Consider the following 18,322-nt stretch of genomic DNA (forward strand, 5'->3'; position numbering starts at 1 on the left):
AATTACCACAACAAAACATTGACCTCCCAGTTGGAGATTTGATTACATTATTAAGGCATTTCATATTGGAAAAATGGCAGAATATTTGGAATAATGTGCCGGAAAATAATAAATTAAGGCAAATTAAACCGAAGGTTGCTCCTTGGGATTCCTCGACACAAAAGAACAGAAGTAATTTTAACCAGATTACGAATTGGGCACTCGAGATTGACCCATGAATTTTTAATGAGTACACCTCACGGCACTGTTCCAATGTGCAATGAGTGTGATACTTTTTTATCTATTAAACATATATTTTCGGTTTGTAAAGTTTTTCAGCGAGAGAGAGAGAGAGAGAGAGAGAGAGAGAGAGAGAGAGAGAGAGAGAGAGAGAGAGAGATATGTTTTGGTCAGAAAACGTTTTCTGACATTTCAACTGAATAAAGTAATTTTTCTGTTTCTAGAATTTTAACTTTTTTTAAGGAATTCACGTATTATTGATAGAATCTAATTTTTTTCCATAAGATTTTTGTACTAATTCATTTTAAATTACATAGATTTAATATATAATTAATTATTTTTATCCCTCAGATTTCATATATATATATATATATATATATATATATATATATATATATATATATATATATATATATATATATATATAGATATATAGATATATATATATATATATATATATATATATATATATATATATATATATATATATATATATATATATCTATATATCTATATATATATATATATATATATATATATATATATATATATATATATATATATATATATATATTCATCCATCTATTCACCCATATTTAGAATATTTAAAGATTATAAGTATTTACTGTATATACTTATATATATAATTATGTTTTTTCATTTATTTGTTTTTTCCTTATCAATTGAATTTTGATAATCTTATAATTCTTTATATCCCGATTTATTTTTCGGGCCAGCCCTGTGAGAGTCAAGCTTGACTCATTGGGCTGGTAAAACTCCTTCCTTTAATAATAATGCAAGCAGAATGCTACAAGCCTTAGGGCCTTCGCAGGGAAAGCCTTAGGATGGAAAAGAAAGAGAAGTAAGGAATAAGCTAAGAAAGTAAGATAATAAAACATCATAAATAACAAATGTTAGTTTACAATTAACATGGCAACAGTGTAAAAAAACGACGTGCCAAAATAGTATATATAATGTCCTAACCATAATTAAACCGCTTTTATGTATCCTATGATTCATCCATCTTTGTGTTTAATCTTTTATGTATCCTATGATTCATCTATCTTTGTGTTTAATCTTTTATGTATCCTATGATTCATCTATCTTTGTGTTTAATCTTTTATGTATCCTATGATTCATCTATCTTTGTGTTTAATTTTTTATTTATCCTATGATTCATCTGTCTTTGTGTTTAATCTTTTCTAATCCCCCTCCCCTTTCAACAGGCCTGTGCGTCAAGACCCGAGACGAGGAGAAGAACAAGGTCTTTATTAACGTGTGTACTTCGGATGCCATTCCCACTCCAGAGGACATCTCCGATGAGGAGCTCATCTCCATCCTTGAGTCCGAGGAGCCTTCGGATTTCAGAGTTCCCATGTCCATCGGACAGCCTCACAGTGAGAAGGACAAGTGTGAGTCTACTGTTTTTATTATATTTTATGATTCTATGTAATTTTGGGCCCTGGTTATTATATGGTTTGGGTACTTTGGGCCCTGGTAGGCTTTTTAGAAGTTAGGTGCAATGTTGAAAAGATCCTGCAATGCACTATGAATTAGTTATGAAAAATTGGACATCAAAATTAAAGAAAGGCTGCTGGAATATAGTTAAAGTAAAAGGATAAACAGTAGGAGCAGTTGTAGGAGAAATGATTCAAAGACCCTTTAGTTCTGTAATGGCTTCAGTGACCAGCTTCAGATGCACTGACGGCATTGCTCTCCATTATGGTGATAACATAATACTGCATTATTATTATTATTATTATTATTATTATTATTATTATTATTATTATTATTATTAGCCAAGCTACAACTCTAGTTGGAAAGGCAGGATGCTATAAGCCCAAGGGCTCCAACAGGGAAAAATAGCCCGGTGAGGATAGGAATAAAGGAAATAAATAAATTACAGGATAAGTAATGAATGATTAATATAAAGGACCTTAAGATGAGTAACAATGGTAAGATTTATCTTTTATATATAAGCTATGAAGAGAGATTTATGTAGGTAGGTAGTAGGTTGGCCATGGCACCACCCACCCATTGAGAAACTACCACTAGAGAGTTATGGAGCCCTTTGACTGGCCAGACAGTACTACATTGGATCCTTCTCTCTGGTTACGGTTTATTTCCCTTTGCCTACACATACACCGAATAGGCTGGCCTATTCTTTACGTATTCTCCTCTATCCTCATACACCTGAGAACACTGAGATTACCAAACAAGTTTTCTTCACCCAAGGGGTCAACTACTGCACCGTAATTGTTCATTGGCTACTTTCCTCTTGGTAAAGGTAGAAGAGACTTTAGCTATGGTAAGCAACTCTTCTAGGGGAAGGACACTCCAAAATCAAACCATTGTTCTCTAATCTTGGTTAGTGCCATAGCCTCTGTACCATGGTCTTCCACTGTCTCTTGGGTTAGAGTTCTCTTGCTTGAGGGTACACTCGAGCACGCTATTCTATCTTATTTCTTTTCCTCCTGTTTTGTTAAAGTTTTTATAGTTTATATCTGAAGTATTTATTTTAATGTTATTATTGTTCTTAAAATCTTTTATTTTTCCTTATTTCTTTTCCTCATTGGGCCATTTTCCCTGTTGGGGGCCCCTGGGCTTATAGCATCCTGCTTTTCCAACTAGGGTTGTAACTTAGCAACTAATAATAATAATAATAATAATAATAATAATAATAATAATAATAATAATAATAATAATAATAACAACATGTTCAACATAGGTACAATTATGGCAAGTTTGATCATGTGAAGTTCCACCGATTCAGCTGCCCACTTAAGAAGATCATTCCAGTATTTGATCACAGCTGAAAGAAGACTTCTAGAATAATGTGCAGTAATGAGCCTTATGATGGAGAAGGCAAGATTTACATTTAATTGCATAGCTAGTACTATGAAGAGGATGGTACAGTCTGGAAATATCTGAATGCAAAGGATTGTCAGAATTATAAATATCTTAGGCAACCAGCTTAAAGACCTAACTGAACGACAGTACTAGAGATCAACATCCAGATCAGGAATAAGAAATGTAATAGACAGCAAGTTCTTGTCAAGCAGCAAATTTTGATGAGAGTCAGCTGCTGAAGAACAGACAGAACAACACTCGAAACAGGGTAGAGTGAAAGAATTAAAACACTTCTTCAGAATATATTGATCTCTGAAAATCTTGAAATACTGTTTTAATAAGCCATTTTTTTTTCTGCAGTTGAAAAAGAAATAGACCGAATGTGTTTCTCAAAAGTAAATTTCCTATCAAGATTCACACCTAAAATTTTGAAGGGATAGTATATAGTTAAAGAAACATCATTGCACAAATCTTGATGTTCAGGTGCCACTGTCCTTGACCTACTTACAGTCTTTGATTTTGTTTGGGGTTCAACTCCATACCTTGTAATTTGCATCAGGCACTAATTCTAACTGACCTCTATTGAGGATTCAGCAGCCACAGATTACATTTAAGAGATGGAATTGATGCAAATGAACTTGCTTTATAGGCCAAACCACATATTGTGTATATTTTGTACAGTATTATGAAAAGTAATGGGCCAAGAACACTGTCCTGAGGAACACCAGATATCATATTCCTATACTCACTGTGATTCCCATCAACAACAATTCATTGCTATCTATTACTTAAAACTTCAATAATGATCCCCCCCAAAAAAACCATGTACTCTCAACTGTTTGAGTTTGAAAACAAGAGCCTCACGATTAACACAGTCAAAAGCAGCACTAAAATCAAGGCTAGTCATACAAACTTCCTGACCACAGTCAAGGGATTTCTGTACATCGTTGGAGATTGTAAGAAGGGTATCAGATGCCCCAAGGCCTTTGAAAAAAGCCAAATTACAAACAAGAGAACACCTGATTACTTAAACGTTTTGCCATAAGATATTAAAAATTACCGATAATGTTGGAGTTATGGAAATTTTGTGGTAATCAGCTGAGCTAGATCTACCACAAACACATTTATGTAATGGAGTAACATATTCAATTTTCCAAAAAGTGCTTAAAGAACCTCTTCTTGCTAAGATGCAGAAAATAACAGACAACTTAGGAGGAGCCAATAAATCTGCAGTTTTTATAAAAACAAAAACAAAGGAAAAATACTATTTAGGTCTACACTTCCATAAGCATGAACCTCCATCAATATTGTTTCAATTTCACAGGACTGAAAAGCTAAATTAGTTAGTTTAGCCTCAGGAGAATAGGAATAAGGAAGATCGAGTTTCTCATTACTCGACATACTGTCAAACACACCAGCCAAAAAGATTGCCTTTTGCTTTGGACAGTGAGTAACAGAGTCATCAGGTTCAAGTAAAGAAGAAACTGTTAAGTCTACATCAAAGAGTGCAGATTTAAGGGTAGTCCACCACTTATGTTCCTGGATTGTAACAGAAAGATTTTCTTTTATGGTTGAAATGTATTGTACTTTTCAGTTGAAGCATAAACTCTGAGCAACGGCTCTTAGCTGAATATAGTTATTCCTAGTCAAATCTAATCTGTTACCCTTACAAAGATGATAGGACTCTAGGCTTCTACAAATTAGCATGTATACAATCATCATGACTGGTAGTTGAATTTGGTAGGTTTTCTGTCTATCGTATCCTTTTCTTTACTTTTATTTTTTTTTTAAATAATAGAGATTCTTTATTTATTATCAGATTTTCATGTCAGTTAAGGCTAACAGTAAATTGACATCTACCGTGCTGTTTAGTCTACCTCCAGTCATTCTCAGGTCGTATACAACAACTTCATAAATTTTCTTTCGGTCAACAGCTGGGGAATTGTGTGTAGCTTATGACGTGGTCATCAGTCCAGAGTTTTTCTCCAAGATGTCAAACAATCCCCTTTTCAATAACTTCTTCATGATCGCTACAATGGAAGGCATCGAGGAGAAATACAAACTCACTTTAGATAAAAACGGTAAGATTTCTTTTGATTTATTTCGTAGATTTTTTTCCATATGGCCATGCACGGGGGTCAGGGAGGCCATTCAGGGACAATTCCTTGCAGGTGCAATGTTAAGAATAGGTTAAAAGATGTTTCACAGCAAAACATAGGAAAAGAAGGGGGTGAAGTAGAAGGCTAAGAAATGGATGTAGTCAAGGGATGAAGGGACACTTTATAGATCCTACAGCGCATTATGTAAAGTAAACTAATAGCACTCCCCTCTTACGGGGTGTATCATAAGGAAAATATACAAGGTATACTTTTGCTATTTAGTCATTCCATTTTTTAAATGCTTTTTGTGTTTCAAAGGCATAACACTTACGTCAGTTGTTATGAAAATATATAGTATGCTTATTCTAAAGAGACTAGAGAGAAAGATTGATGAAAAGCTGAGAGATGAACAATCAGGATTTAGAAAAGGTAGAAGTTGCACTTACCAAATTTTCATTTTGAGACATGTTGTACAGCAATGTGTAGAATATAGAAATCCCCTTTTGATGGCATTTGTGGACCATGAAAAAGCCTTTGATATTGTGCACCGGCTAATTTTGTGGATTTTCCTGCGTTATGGAATTCTTCTTAAATATGTAAATTTGATTAAGTCTATTCATGAGCATAGCAATTCAAAGTTAATGTAAATGGAGTCTTATCAAATGAATTTCTAGTGAACAGCGGAGTACTCCAAGGGAATGCGTTGTCACCTATGTTGTTTACCCTTCTCATGGATTTTGTAATGCATAGAACAGTTAGAGATGGTGGAGAAGGATTGGACTGGATTGATGACAGGAATTTAGCAGACCTAGAGTATGCTGATGATGCTGTCCTTGTTAGCAGAACACTACACGATTTGCAATGCTTGCTTACTAGAATGCATGAAATATCACACGAGGTTGGGCTGAAGATAAATAGAAGAAAGAAAGAGATGATGAGAACAGAGTATGCAATGGAAGATGAAATATCATTGGGAGAAAAAAGGACTAATGAGGTAGAATCATTCAAGTATTTAGGAACTATGATTTCCAATACAGGGTCTTTAGAATTAGAGTTTAGTGAAAGATTGAAAAAAACAAATCAGACAATGTCTAGGTTAAGTAAAATTTTGAAATCAAATCGTCTGAAATTACATATAAAAATCAGACTATATATCAGTTTAGTTAGATCGGCATTACTCTATGGACATGAGTCATGGTATGTCAATGAAACAATCTCCAATAGATTTAGTAGATTTGAGAACAAAACCCTCAGAAGGATATTTGGAGTTAAATGGCAAGACAGGATTAGAAAACGGAATCTATTTGTGGGTGAGATAGCCATGTCATCCTGATGGAAGTTCCTTTAGGGTAGCTTCCTAGGGTATATTTAACTACGGTGATATTCCCAGAGAATTTACCTTAAGGTATCCAGAATTCTAACTCCTGGAGCAACTATCATTAAATAAACTTAACATGGGATATCGCATAATATCAGAGGACGTATTCTTGACACGCCACATAGCTATCTTCACCCCGAATAGAATTAACACTTCGAGGGGTCAAAGTGGCAAGAAAACAAAAAACGAGAATGAAAGGAGAGCCGTTAATAAGGTACAGTACCTCTCCTATCCCGCTTCGAGTGTGTACACAATGCCGCCGACGGCGCCATCTTCATTCCTTGTAGCGATACACGAGGTGCTACAGATACTGCATTTATAGGGAGGGGTTCTATAGCCCTTTTATAAAAAGGAAGGGCGGGTCCATCAGGACGACATGGCTACCTCACCCAAAAATAGATTTTTCGCTTCACTCAAAATCCGGTTTTTGGGCTCAGGCCATGTCGTCCTGATGGAAGTATACCAGAGCATTACTGTATCTGTGGATTCTCAAATCGTGCCGTACTCTCAAGAAAGTATTTCCTGGTCAGCATAGACCTAGAGACCTATGATGTTACCGTCATACATCATTTCATCTAAGCATAAACCATGTTAGTGCTTCCTGCCCCCTACAGGGAAGAGTCATACTCGACTCTGGAAAGTCTCGAGGAGTACATATACCTATGGATGACTAACAGACAAGCCAGTATAGTGGTCTCACCCTATATGTTATAAAGCAAAGTTTGTATAAGAACCACCAATGTCAGTATGAAATATCGACAAGTCCCCCGGTGTGCCTGTTCTTATCACTGGATTGGACAAAGGTTTATATCCGTATAGGAATAAATTTTGCATATTCACCACCATCCCTATAGGGTATGAAGTCTTAACTTCTTGGGGAAAGAATAAACCAGTAAATGTTTGCTTGTAGCAAGGAACTATCTTTTAGGACTATTCATGTTAAAATTATCCATAGTTTTAAGAGTAATGCTAATACTGTACATTTTCTAGTAAAATGACATAGGCGAATAAGACGCAAGCTTCACAAAGAACTAGTTTATTGAAAATCAATAAAAATATATAGGTTAATCGACAATTATAAGATTATAAGATGTGGATGAACAAATAGATAAGCATAAGGATCACAGTAAAACAGAAAATATTGTTTCATCTGAAAAGGAAACATATATGCGCCACTTTTAATATCAAAATATTAATATTATTATTATAGTCTGTCTTACTACTTAATTACACTAGCGTCAGAAACGCTTGGCACACGTGTCTGCACTTATGCTTGGTTCACCTTTGTTTATGGAACAGTTGATAAGGACACCTTAGTGGCCTAACACTTAGTCTGTAGAAACAGTCCGTGACTACACACCCACCCTAGAATTAATCATCCCAATTAATTTCACTGTTCCTCGCAGATTTAAACAGCAGGTTTAACAACACTACCTACTGCTACCACAGACCTCTTCAGTTGCACCACTTGCTTCGCTTAGTGTCTAAAGAATACTCTGGATGACTTCCAGCCAGTGAATGAGCAAAGGTGTTCGAAATCCATATTATTAAAGAAATTTAAGGAAGAGGCAACTTTTCTCGGATCGTGACCTGCGGGTGTACTATCTGGATCCGCTCTGCGAATAAAATAGGTGATTTTCACCCTTAATTGCTTCAGAGATAAATTTGAGCCTGATGTTTCTCCCCTAAACAGCTGTCCTCCCCTAAAGTCTGAAGTTCTACGAAGATAGACCTTTTGGCACTCCACTGGACATAAAGATGCATCTTCCTTCAGAGGGCAGATTCTCCAGGGACCCCACCTATTGGTGGGTAGCTCGTTCTTGGTAAGAAACGTTGGGTCCGGAAAAAGGTTCAGTTCTCCCCCATCTAAGAACTGAACATGACCTTCCCCTCTCGAGAGGGCTACTATTTCACTAACTCTAGCCCCCGAAGCGAGTGCAAACAGAAATATATCTTTTTGGGTCAAATCCTTTAAAGCACACTCCTCATTATTCATCATTGAAGCAAAATGAAGAACCTTATCCAGAGACCATGAAATGGGTTTCGGAGGTGCTGATGGTCTGAGCCTAGCACAGGGCTTCGGAATTTTGTTAAAAATGTCATTAGAGAGGTCGACCTGGAAGGCATATAGAATAGGTCTTGTCAAGGCGGACTTACAGATATTGTGTTGGCTGCTAAACCTTGACCATGGAGGTGGATGAAGAATGATAAACAAAAGTCTGTCGAGATCTTTTGTGGATTCTTTGCCTTGACAAAGGACACCCACTTCCTCCATGATGACTCATATTGTCTTCTGGTAGATTTGGACTTATATTCCTCTAAAAAGTCTATACTGTCTCTTGATATCCCGAATCTTTTTCTCACCGCTAGGGAGAGAAAATCATGAGCTGCAGGTTCCGGGTTTTCTGTGATGAAGGGAAGACAGTCGACTTCTGAACTCGCTGAGTCAAAACTGGATCCGGTAGCGGCAGAAACTTCAGCTGTAGTTCTAATGCCAGAGGGAACCAAACGCTGTTCGGCCACTTGTGAGCCCCTATTGCCGCTTTCCCCTTGAAAGATCTCAGTTTGTCGAGGACCCTCAATAGAAGGTTGTGCGGAGGGAACAGGTAAATTCTGGACCATCTGTTCCAGCCGAGGGACATAGCGTTCACTGCTTCTGTTAAAGGATCCTCGTACGGGGACATGTAATGATGTAACTTCTTGTTGTCCTTTGTCGCAAAGAGGTCTATCTGCAGTTCCGGGACTTGACTCGAGATGAAAGAGAATGATCCTGCATCCAGGGACCATTCTGACTCTATCGGCGTGAGCCTGGATATTGCGTCCGCCGTCACATTGCGGACCCCTTGAAGGTGAACTGCTGACAAGTGCCATCTCTTCTTTTCCGCTAGCCGGATGATGGCCAACATCACTTGGTTAATTTGAGGTGGCCTCGACCCTTGTCGATTCAGGCATCTCACTATCACCTCGCTGTCCAGTACCAATCTTATGTGGAACGAGTGGCGAGGAGAAACTTTCTTCAAAGTAAAAAGTACTGCCATGGCTTCCAGAAAGTTTACATGAAACTTCTTGAATAGGTTGGACCAAGTTCCTTGGACTTTCTTCCGGTGAGAATGACCTCCCCATCCTTCCTTCGAAGCGTCTGTATGAATAGTCATTGAGGGGGGAGGTGGCTGAAGAAGTACCGATTTCTTCAGTTGCTTGGCTTTGGTCCATGGCTTGAGAAGCGTTCGCAGATGAGTCGGTATTGGTCTTATCAGATCTCTTCGCGCGTTTGATGCATATTTCTCCAAACTCCGGTTGCATCCCTAGCTGTGCTCTTAGAACAGGGTCTGTTACTGAGGCAAACTGAAGAGACCCCAGCACTCTCTTCTGTTCGCGTCTTGATATCTTTTTGGATTCTAGTAGTCTCTTGACAGAACCTGCTATTTCTTTCCTCTTCTTTACAGGGATGGAAAGTTGGTGTGACAGTAAGTCCCAATGAATTCCCAACCACTGAAACTTTTGAGATGGAGAAAGTCGAGGCTTTTTTCTGTTGATCTTGAGTCCTAGATGTTCCAGGAACTGGATCACCTTTTGGGAAGCTTGCATGCATTCTGTCCTGGATGCTGCCCACACCAGCCAGTCGTCCAAGTAGGCCACTACTTGGATTCCCTTTAAGCGTAATTACTGGAGAGCTGCGTTCGCAGGCTTTGTGAAAATCATTGGGGCTATGTTTAGCCCGAATGGCATGGCTCTGAAGGCATAAAGTCTTTGTTGTAGCTTGAACCCTAGGTAGGAGGAGAGGTGACGACTGATTAGAATACTGTATGCCAATAAGTGTCTGACAAGTCTATAGAGACAGTGTATGCCCGTTTGGGTAGTAGGGTCCTTATGTGTTGAAGTGTCAGCATCCTGAACCTGTAGTTTACTATGACTCTGAGTTTTTCTGAGTGCTTCTTTGGAACACAAAACAGCCTTCCTTGGAACCTGATGGACTTTACCCTTCGAATTACTCTTTTCTCCAAGAGTTCTCGAATATATTCTTCCAGAATGGGGGTAGAGTGTTGGAAAAATTGTGGGAACGGAGGTGGAGTGCTGTACCAACTCCAACCCAGTCCATTCTTGATTAGGCTGTGGGCCCAGGGATCGAAGGTCCAACGATCCCGAAAAAGATGGAGTCTCCCTCCTACCGGAAGCATTTCACTTCTGCTGTTGTTGACCTGATGCCTTGCCTCCTTGACCGCATCCTCCCCTGAACCCCCTTCCTCTTGAAGGGCGTCTAGATGAACCTCTGGCTGTTCCTCTAGCTCTTGGGCGAAAGGTAGTTGTCTGCCTTTCAAATGCTGGGTTGAACGCCGGTGACTGAGTTGTCACGGCTTGAGGTACCAACTAGTACATGGTTGGGGTTTGTGCCACCATCTGAGGCACTGCGGTCACGGGAAGTTGTTGCTGCTGCTGTCTATAAGGCTTGGCTGGCGAGAGAATAGCCTAGGTTTCCTAGTCTTCCTTTTAGGTTGGGGACCCTCATCCGGGGAAGACTTTCTTTTAAGAGTTAGGCCCCACTTCTGGAGAAGGTTCCTATTCTCTGTGGCGGCCTTATCCACTACCTCTTTGACCACTTCGTTAGGGAAGAAGTCCTTACCCCATATACAAGAGGAGGTCAGTTTCCTCGATTCGTGCCTCACTGCAGCCGAGGCGAACACGAACTCTCTACAAGCTCTCCTAGCTTTGATGAAACTATAGAGGTCCTTTGTCACTGTGGCCAGATGGGTTTTGGCCACTACCTTAAACGTATCTTGGATTTTGGGGTCACTTGCCATCGTTTCCAGAGTCGTTTGTAATGACACCGATGCAGAAAGTCTCTTTTGTCTCTTGCTCCCGGCACAAGAGAAAATCTGATAGCTTTGGAAGGTCTTCACCGAACTGACGTCCGGCAATATCGGCCTCCAACTTCCCGACTGAGAAGGTAAGATGAACGTCCTTCCAGTCTTTCTGGTCCATGGGTAAGGTCAGGGACAGTGGCTTACATTCCTCCAAGGAGGGACATGGTTTCCGTGCCTCAACCGCCTTCAATGCAGCCTTAAATCCCTTCTCCATAAAGGGAAAGGCTCTGGTAGGAGAAGCCACAAAGGAAGGATGCGTCTTACTCAAAGCTGGTACCTTTGAGTTTGTGAAGCCCCTCTCTTTCATTGAGTTGTCAGTAAGGCCTGTGCCTTACTATGATAAAAAACTATGACCTCCTTCAGCTCCGTCTCTTCCTTTGAGGCTGGCTCCTTCCTGAGACGGACATAGCAGTCCGGGTAAGACTCATTTTTGGGCCAGAATTCCACTTCTTCAAAGGGAATTGAACCCAACTTCTCCGATATGACAATCTTCCCAAATGTCATAGGCATGTGCTCGGCATACCTCCAAGGATTGGCATCCGAGCACAGAGGAAGATCCTTCACGTTGAGCTTCTTCTGGGGCCCACGTGATGCTGCAAGTCTCCGCATCTCCAACTTCATTGCAGCTTCCTTTTCATCATTCTTCTTCTGCATGTGTTGAATCATTTCAACGATGGAAGAGAGAGTCCTTCCCAGATCATCTAGGATAGCAGACGATGTTGAGGGAACAGGTTCAGGGGCCTGAACCGATGTAACCAACCCCTCGTCGATTTCTTCTTCCTCAGTATCAGGAGCCTGGGTTAGCTCCTCTTCTTTGCCTTCTGCCAGAAGGTGCTTTTCAGTGTACTCAGACACCTCAAACATCTTATCGTCCAGTTGGATGTCTTGTAGGGCGTCCGAGACTTCAGAATCAACCGGAATCTGAACTAATGGGATCTCCGCATGAGGCTGAGGAATCACTGCATCCGCCAATGCCTTAGGAAAAAGGTAAGCCCTCATCTTCTAGCTTGGAAGATAGGGGCCATAAGTATTCTTCTGGAAGCCCCTCACCCAGATTCGAAGCTTTTCCCTAGCTGCGTCCCTTGACTCCGCCGACTTAGGGGGTCAAATGCCTCAGTAATCAGGTTAGTGCAAATAGTACATACCTGAGGGTCCCAATACCGGAGATCACCTTTGGAGACTGCGCATGCTGCCTGCCTCCTGCACAACTCATGTCCACTGAAGTTTTTGCTGGGGACGTTGCAGAACATGCTCCCACACTTCGGATGGTCCTCCTGTAAAGAGAAGAAATACCATGAGTATCAAGTGAAAAACATATCACCGGATAACTAATAATATATATATATATATATATATACAGTATATATATATATATATATATACAGTATATATATATATATATATATAGCTTAAAATAACTAAGCTAGAAAGGAAAGAAGGAAAGACACATACTTGTATTTCTTGCCCAGCCAATTGCTATAACCTTCCAGATAATAAAACTAGGTTAAATCTTATTCTAGAATAACCTTCATCATATTTCCCAGAGGAAAATGTAGGTGTAGCTCACACCATTATAAAGAATTTTAATATACTGGATAATTTAATAAAGAAAGAACTCACTTTCTTCATTCTGTATGGTCTCAACAAAAGGCTGTACAAAGCAACACAAGTATGTTGGAAGAACTTAGTGTTACAATATATTCCATACTATAGTTTTCTCCATGCAGTATATACTATACTGTAAAAATACTGGCTACTGTATACAATATAATAACCTGCCGGCCGGCACGTACCTTGATATAGTTCCAAGGTATACTACCTTTAGACTACTGGGCGTCAGATCGCTGGTTCAGTTAGAGTGCCGGCCGGCAACTATAAACACTAGCACCCGGCTGCCGGCCGCTAATCGTAGCAGCCGGCAGATCTTATGGTGTGCTTCTGTTGCCGGCCTGCAATGGTAGGCTACCTATGCCGGTCGGCAGTAAAAAAGAACCAGAGAACTTCCACCCGCCCGGCTGCCGGCCACTCAAGCAGAATGGATGTAAGGATATAAGACGGCACTGCCTTACAGCCCTCCATTCAGAAAGAATGAACATAAGGAAGGGGAGAAAGTAAAATTCAGGCTTCCTTCTATCCATTGCCTGCCGGGCTCTACTGACAGACATGGATGTAATATGAAGCCTCAGATGGACAGAGGACAACTAGTTGCCCCCATCTGCTCGCATCATTCCTGGTACAGGAATGTGCTTGCAAAACCACCCGGTTAGTGGGCTCCTAGTGTCTTGGAATCATCTTGTATCCAACAAAGTCTTAACTTTGTCATATTCTCGACTGTGGTTATGCTCGCAGCGGCCCTGATCTTCAGGCTCCCACTCGACCGTTCCCCAGTCCCGGAACACCAGGCCCTCGAACAAGATGTATTCCAAGATCGGTGGGGCGGACTAGGGGTGTGCCTTGTTTTTTTTTTCCCCATTCGCTCTGGTGAAAAAGTCCTCAGCTAAGTCAGGACAAGCAAAATCTTATCAATGACTCCAGTAGCTTCCCTATGACATCCCGCAGAATGGTTCCCGGACCTTCTGCAGCCCCGGACGGAGTTCCAATAGCTTCGCTATGGCAACCCGCAGAATGGTTCCCGAACCTTCTACAGCTCCTGACGGAGTTCCGAGGGATCTTCCCCCACGGCACGATCTTCCAAGCAGCCACATGCTAACACTTTCATAAGCCGTAGCTTTGCTTCGACTTCACGCCTGGGACGATCCTACACACTCCTCTCAGAGAGGCCTTTCGCAACAAGTTACGGAAAAGATGTCCAAGCACCTCAGACACTTTTCAGTGTCGGTCTTCCAGGCGAAGTGTTCAGTCCTATGTGACTGATGTCGTGGAAGGGGATTCTCTCCCATCGATGCTTTTACTTATACAAGTGTGAGATAACTTGTCCCCAGTTAGATCTCAACCTCCTCCTGGGAACGCGGTTCGGGTCCTTCAGTCTCTGAAGGCCCCTCTCTACGAACCTTATACCCGGCAGCAGATCGCTTCCTTACACGGAAGACAGCCTTTCTACTCACTTGGGCTTTTGACCAAGAGAGTTAGTGTGTTATATGATCCATCTTCTGATGTCTCCTACCCTAGGAGACGGGGAGAAGTAATCCTCAGCGGTGTTCCTGAGTTGATTGCCAAGACTCAAAATCCGAGTGTGCTGTACCCTAGGTGCAGCCCATTTTGAATAAAGATTCTTCGTTTGGTAACCGAAAACCCATCAACTGGGGTTTTACCCAGTGAGGAGAGTGTGGGGTTACCTTAAAAGAACGATACCAGCTCGCCCTCGTGTGTTGGCACTGTTGACCAGCACGGGGAAGGTCAAGAGGAGGACCTCAAGGATTTCCTTTCCCTCTGGGATCAGAAGGCAATTGAGGTTATTCTCAATCTATACTCTCCTCCATCCTAAGACCCAGAGCTCGTAACGTCAGTGGCGTTGCTACGTCCCTGGCGTTCAAGAAACTACTGTGATGCAGATACTTTAAGTGGGCATGTAGAAGCGTCAATCGACCTTCACGGCCCACTACCTGCAAAGATGTAACCCACAAGAACATGGAGACCTTTTCCATTGGTCCTGTGGTGGTCGCACAACAAATGGTCTGAACACCTCAGGCTCCTTGATCGACTAGTAGCAAAGGGTTGAGGGCTGAGGTTACCCGGATTAGTCTGGGGTGAATGAGTAAGAATGACTGGCTCCTCTCTTCCTTTTACCTTCTCCCCTCTGGGGAAAACAGCTCCGCAAGCCTCAGCATAGCTGACCTCACCTCTCTGCAGGTAAGACTCATTTCCCTTGTGCCTCCTAAGTATAGAAGAATACTTTGTTACGTCCCCAATACCTTTTCGAGGGAGGGTATTGGGTAAGTCTTTAGAACAATAGATTTTGTACTCGAGTTCCTATGTTAAAGACAAGCCACACTGTTAGTTTCACTCACACACAAGCTTCTGCAGGCCGCTGTCAGTGCATTACCTCATATCGGCATTTGATTTTAGCGAGGGTAGGGTCCCTTCTACTATCAAACACAGATCGAAATAGAGAGGACCCCGGGTCATGACCAAGGCCAGTTGGTGAGGACTTCCTCCCTCCTAAGAGTAGGTTACCTTATAAATAGCGGAGGGTTTGTATCTACGCTGGAACAAATAACAAATTTGTAAGTAATTTGTATTTTTCCTAGTATACAAACCTGGAGCTATTTATACAAATTGGCCCGCCACCCTGTCCCCCGAGAAGTCCTGCCATAAAGCAAAGTGGTTACTCAGCCGAGAAGTGTGAGTGAGCGGGGTAGCCAGTCTACCCCACCCCCCACCCGCTAACTAGTGGATGGGGTAGTTATCCCTCACTAAAATTATCATGGCTCGTCTTTCAGCTGCGCCAAAGTATACCCTATAAATAGCTCCAGGTTTGTATACTAGGAAAAATACAAATTACTTACAAATTTGTTATATTTCTTTATTATATTATGTTGTATTGGATTCCCCGTTCCAGCCTTAACAGGAAAGTCCTTGATGACAATACAGCAGCCTAACCCAAATGCAGTAAATGATAGTACAAAACTCCAATAAGAGAGGTGTGAAGCAGAACTTTTCCACTTTTGTGTCATGTTCAGTAATGTAGGCATTCTCTACAGTACTTAGATTTTAGTTGTGTCATTTTCAACTCATGTACTGATTATGAATATTGATTGTGCCTTAGGTCAATGTTATTTAGAACTGTTACCAAGTTGGTAAGTTGCAGTTTCATGAATAACAATGAAAACAGTATTTTTCAATATTTAACTTAGCCGGTGATTATATAGCTGCAACTCTGTTGCTCGACAGACAACTCTACGGTAAAAACTCGCCAGCGATCGCTACACAGGTTGCAGGTGTGCCCAACAGCGCCATCTGTCGTCCAGATACCCAGTTCTCAATGTAAACAAAGACTCAATTTTCTCTCTGTCGAGGTGTCGACAAGACGTACTTACTCGCTGTTGCTAAACTGGAGTTTTTTCACAACTAATTGGTGAAGTACTTTATTCTAGTTTTGAGCTTTCGCTGTGCAGGGTTTCTCTTCACACAAATCCTTGAACTCTTTTTGATAACGGATTCTTTGTTGATGACTTTTTGATAGTTTTTTGAATTTCCCTTTGACCAATTCAAAATGGCTGACCCTTCACAAGTCCCCAAATTTAGGAAGTGCAATGCTAGGGACTGTTCAAGGCGTCTTCCGAAGGCTTCTATCGACCCTCACACTGTTTGTTCCAATTGTCGGGATAAAACCTGTCAATTGGAAGATCGGTGTGAGGAGTGCGTTGGCCTTTCGGAATTCGATTTTATCGAATTTCAAAAGTATACACGTAGGCTAGAGAGAGATAGAGTTAGGAGAAGTTCTTCTCGTTCTATTGATATATCCTCTCCTCATGCCCCACAACCTATTCCTTCCCCTGTAGTGGTTGCTCCTAAGCCCCCTCCTGGCACTCAGGAACCTTCGATGGCTGATATGATGCGTGCCATCCAGGCTCTGGGTGAGAGAGTTGAGTCCCTTGCTAGTGACCGTAATCAGCTCATGGCGGATGTGAAGGAGCTTAAGTGCAAAAGTGCAGTGGGAAGTGCTAAAGTGCCGAGTGATAGTGTTGTGGATAGTGTTGCGCTTGAGGGTTCATCTGTTCGTGCCTGTCGTCCTCCTAGTCCGGGACCTCTTGCAAGCTCCCAAGTCCAGGGGAGAAGCAATGTCGTACGACAAATGGGTTCGAGAGGCTTTAATCAGCGAACAGACGTTCCCTCCGTGGTATCGGGCGTATCTACCCAAGATCGCTCCTACCTAACTAAGACGAGAGAGCCCATTTATACCTCGTCTTCGGAAGGTGTTTCTCGCAAGAAACCCTGGACCAAGGTTTCACAACCGTTAAAACGCAAGTCGGTCCCTTCAGCGCAAGTCCAACGGCCCGGTTGTAGCCACTGGGTCAGTTCGGACTCGCTACCGTCATCCGATGACTGCTCACCGCCTAAGAGAGGCAAAGCGGTACCGCTTCGGACAGTAACCCCGTCTGTCGCCGCACCTGATCCCGTAGACCCTAAGTGGTCTCTTCTGCAAGACATGCAGTCTAAACTGACGTCTCTAATGCAGGACTTTCGTGCGGAGAAGGTTGCTGCCGCACCAGCTAGTGCAGTACCTAGCCTACAACCTTCCACACGATCGGTTGTGCGTCCGGTGGACGCTGAGGTAACCTTCTCACGCACACCAGTTGAGAGAGTTCCTCCTCCCATGCGTTCCAGTGTGATCTGCCAGCCGCATGTTGACGTTAAGAGACGCTCGGAGGTTGCCGTTGACGTTCTGGAGGTTCAACAACCGTCAGAGTTGCTTTGTTGTGACGCGGTGCGTCAACCTCCGCAACCCAGTGTGATTTCCACTGCGCACCCACATCAGTCCAGACAGTCTGGAGTAGACGCTGTGCGTCCCCGCGCTGCCATGGTTGTTGCCAGCTCACAGACTGGGCAGCAGTTCCATGACGTTGCGTCCGGCTCAGTCACGCATTCACCCGTGCGACCGGACTCAGCGAACCAGCCGTTACCCACTCTGTTGCCGTTTCCTCATCAGTTGTCGGATGAGGAACTTTCTGATGATGATGGTGCTGCACACATAGATGAACCACTATCAGATTTGGACGAGCCTAAGTCTACTCAACCCTCTTTGGACTTTAGAAAAGTTTTGGCCATCTTCAAAGAGTTGTTTCCGGACCAGTTTGTTTCTGTGGCTCCTCGTTCTCCGCCGTCAGAGTTTGTGTTAGGCATGCCGTCTACCACTCCTGCCTTTACTAGACTCGTCCTCGCACGCTCGTCCAAGAGAGCTTTGCGGGTGATAGGAGAATGGTTGCAGTCCAAGAAGAGTTTAGCGAAGACAG

General features: G+C 41.9%; 1 protein-coding gene across 1 annotated transcript in view; it reads left to right on the top strand.

Moving 5' to 3' along the window:
• Pih1D1 (PIH1 domain containing 1) overlaps positions 1 to 18,322 on the top strand; it is a 203,722-nt gene that overhangs the window by 125,664 nt on the left and 59,736 nt on the right. The window contains exons 3-4 of the mRNA XM_068381368.1: positions 1,446 to 1,631; positions 5,004 to 5,150. Coding sequence (XP_068237469.1) covers positions 1,446 to 1,631; positions 5,004 to 5,150 — 333 coding nt within the window. The remainder of the gene's footprint in view (positions 1 to 1,445; positions 1,632 to 5,003; positions 5,151 to 18,322) is intronic.

The sequence above is a fragment of the Palaemon carinicauda genome, chromosome 10 (assembly GCF_036898095.1).
Source record: "Palaemon carinicauda isolate YSFRI2023 chromosome 10, ASM3689809v2, whole genome shotgun sequence".
Lineage (NCBI taxonomy): Eukaryota > Metazoa > Arthropoda > Malacostraca > Decapoda > Palaemonidae > Palaemon > Palaemon carinicauda.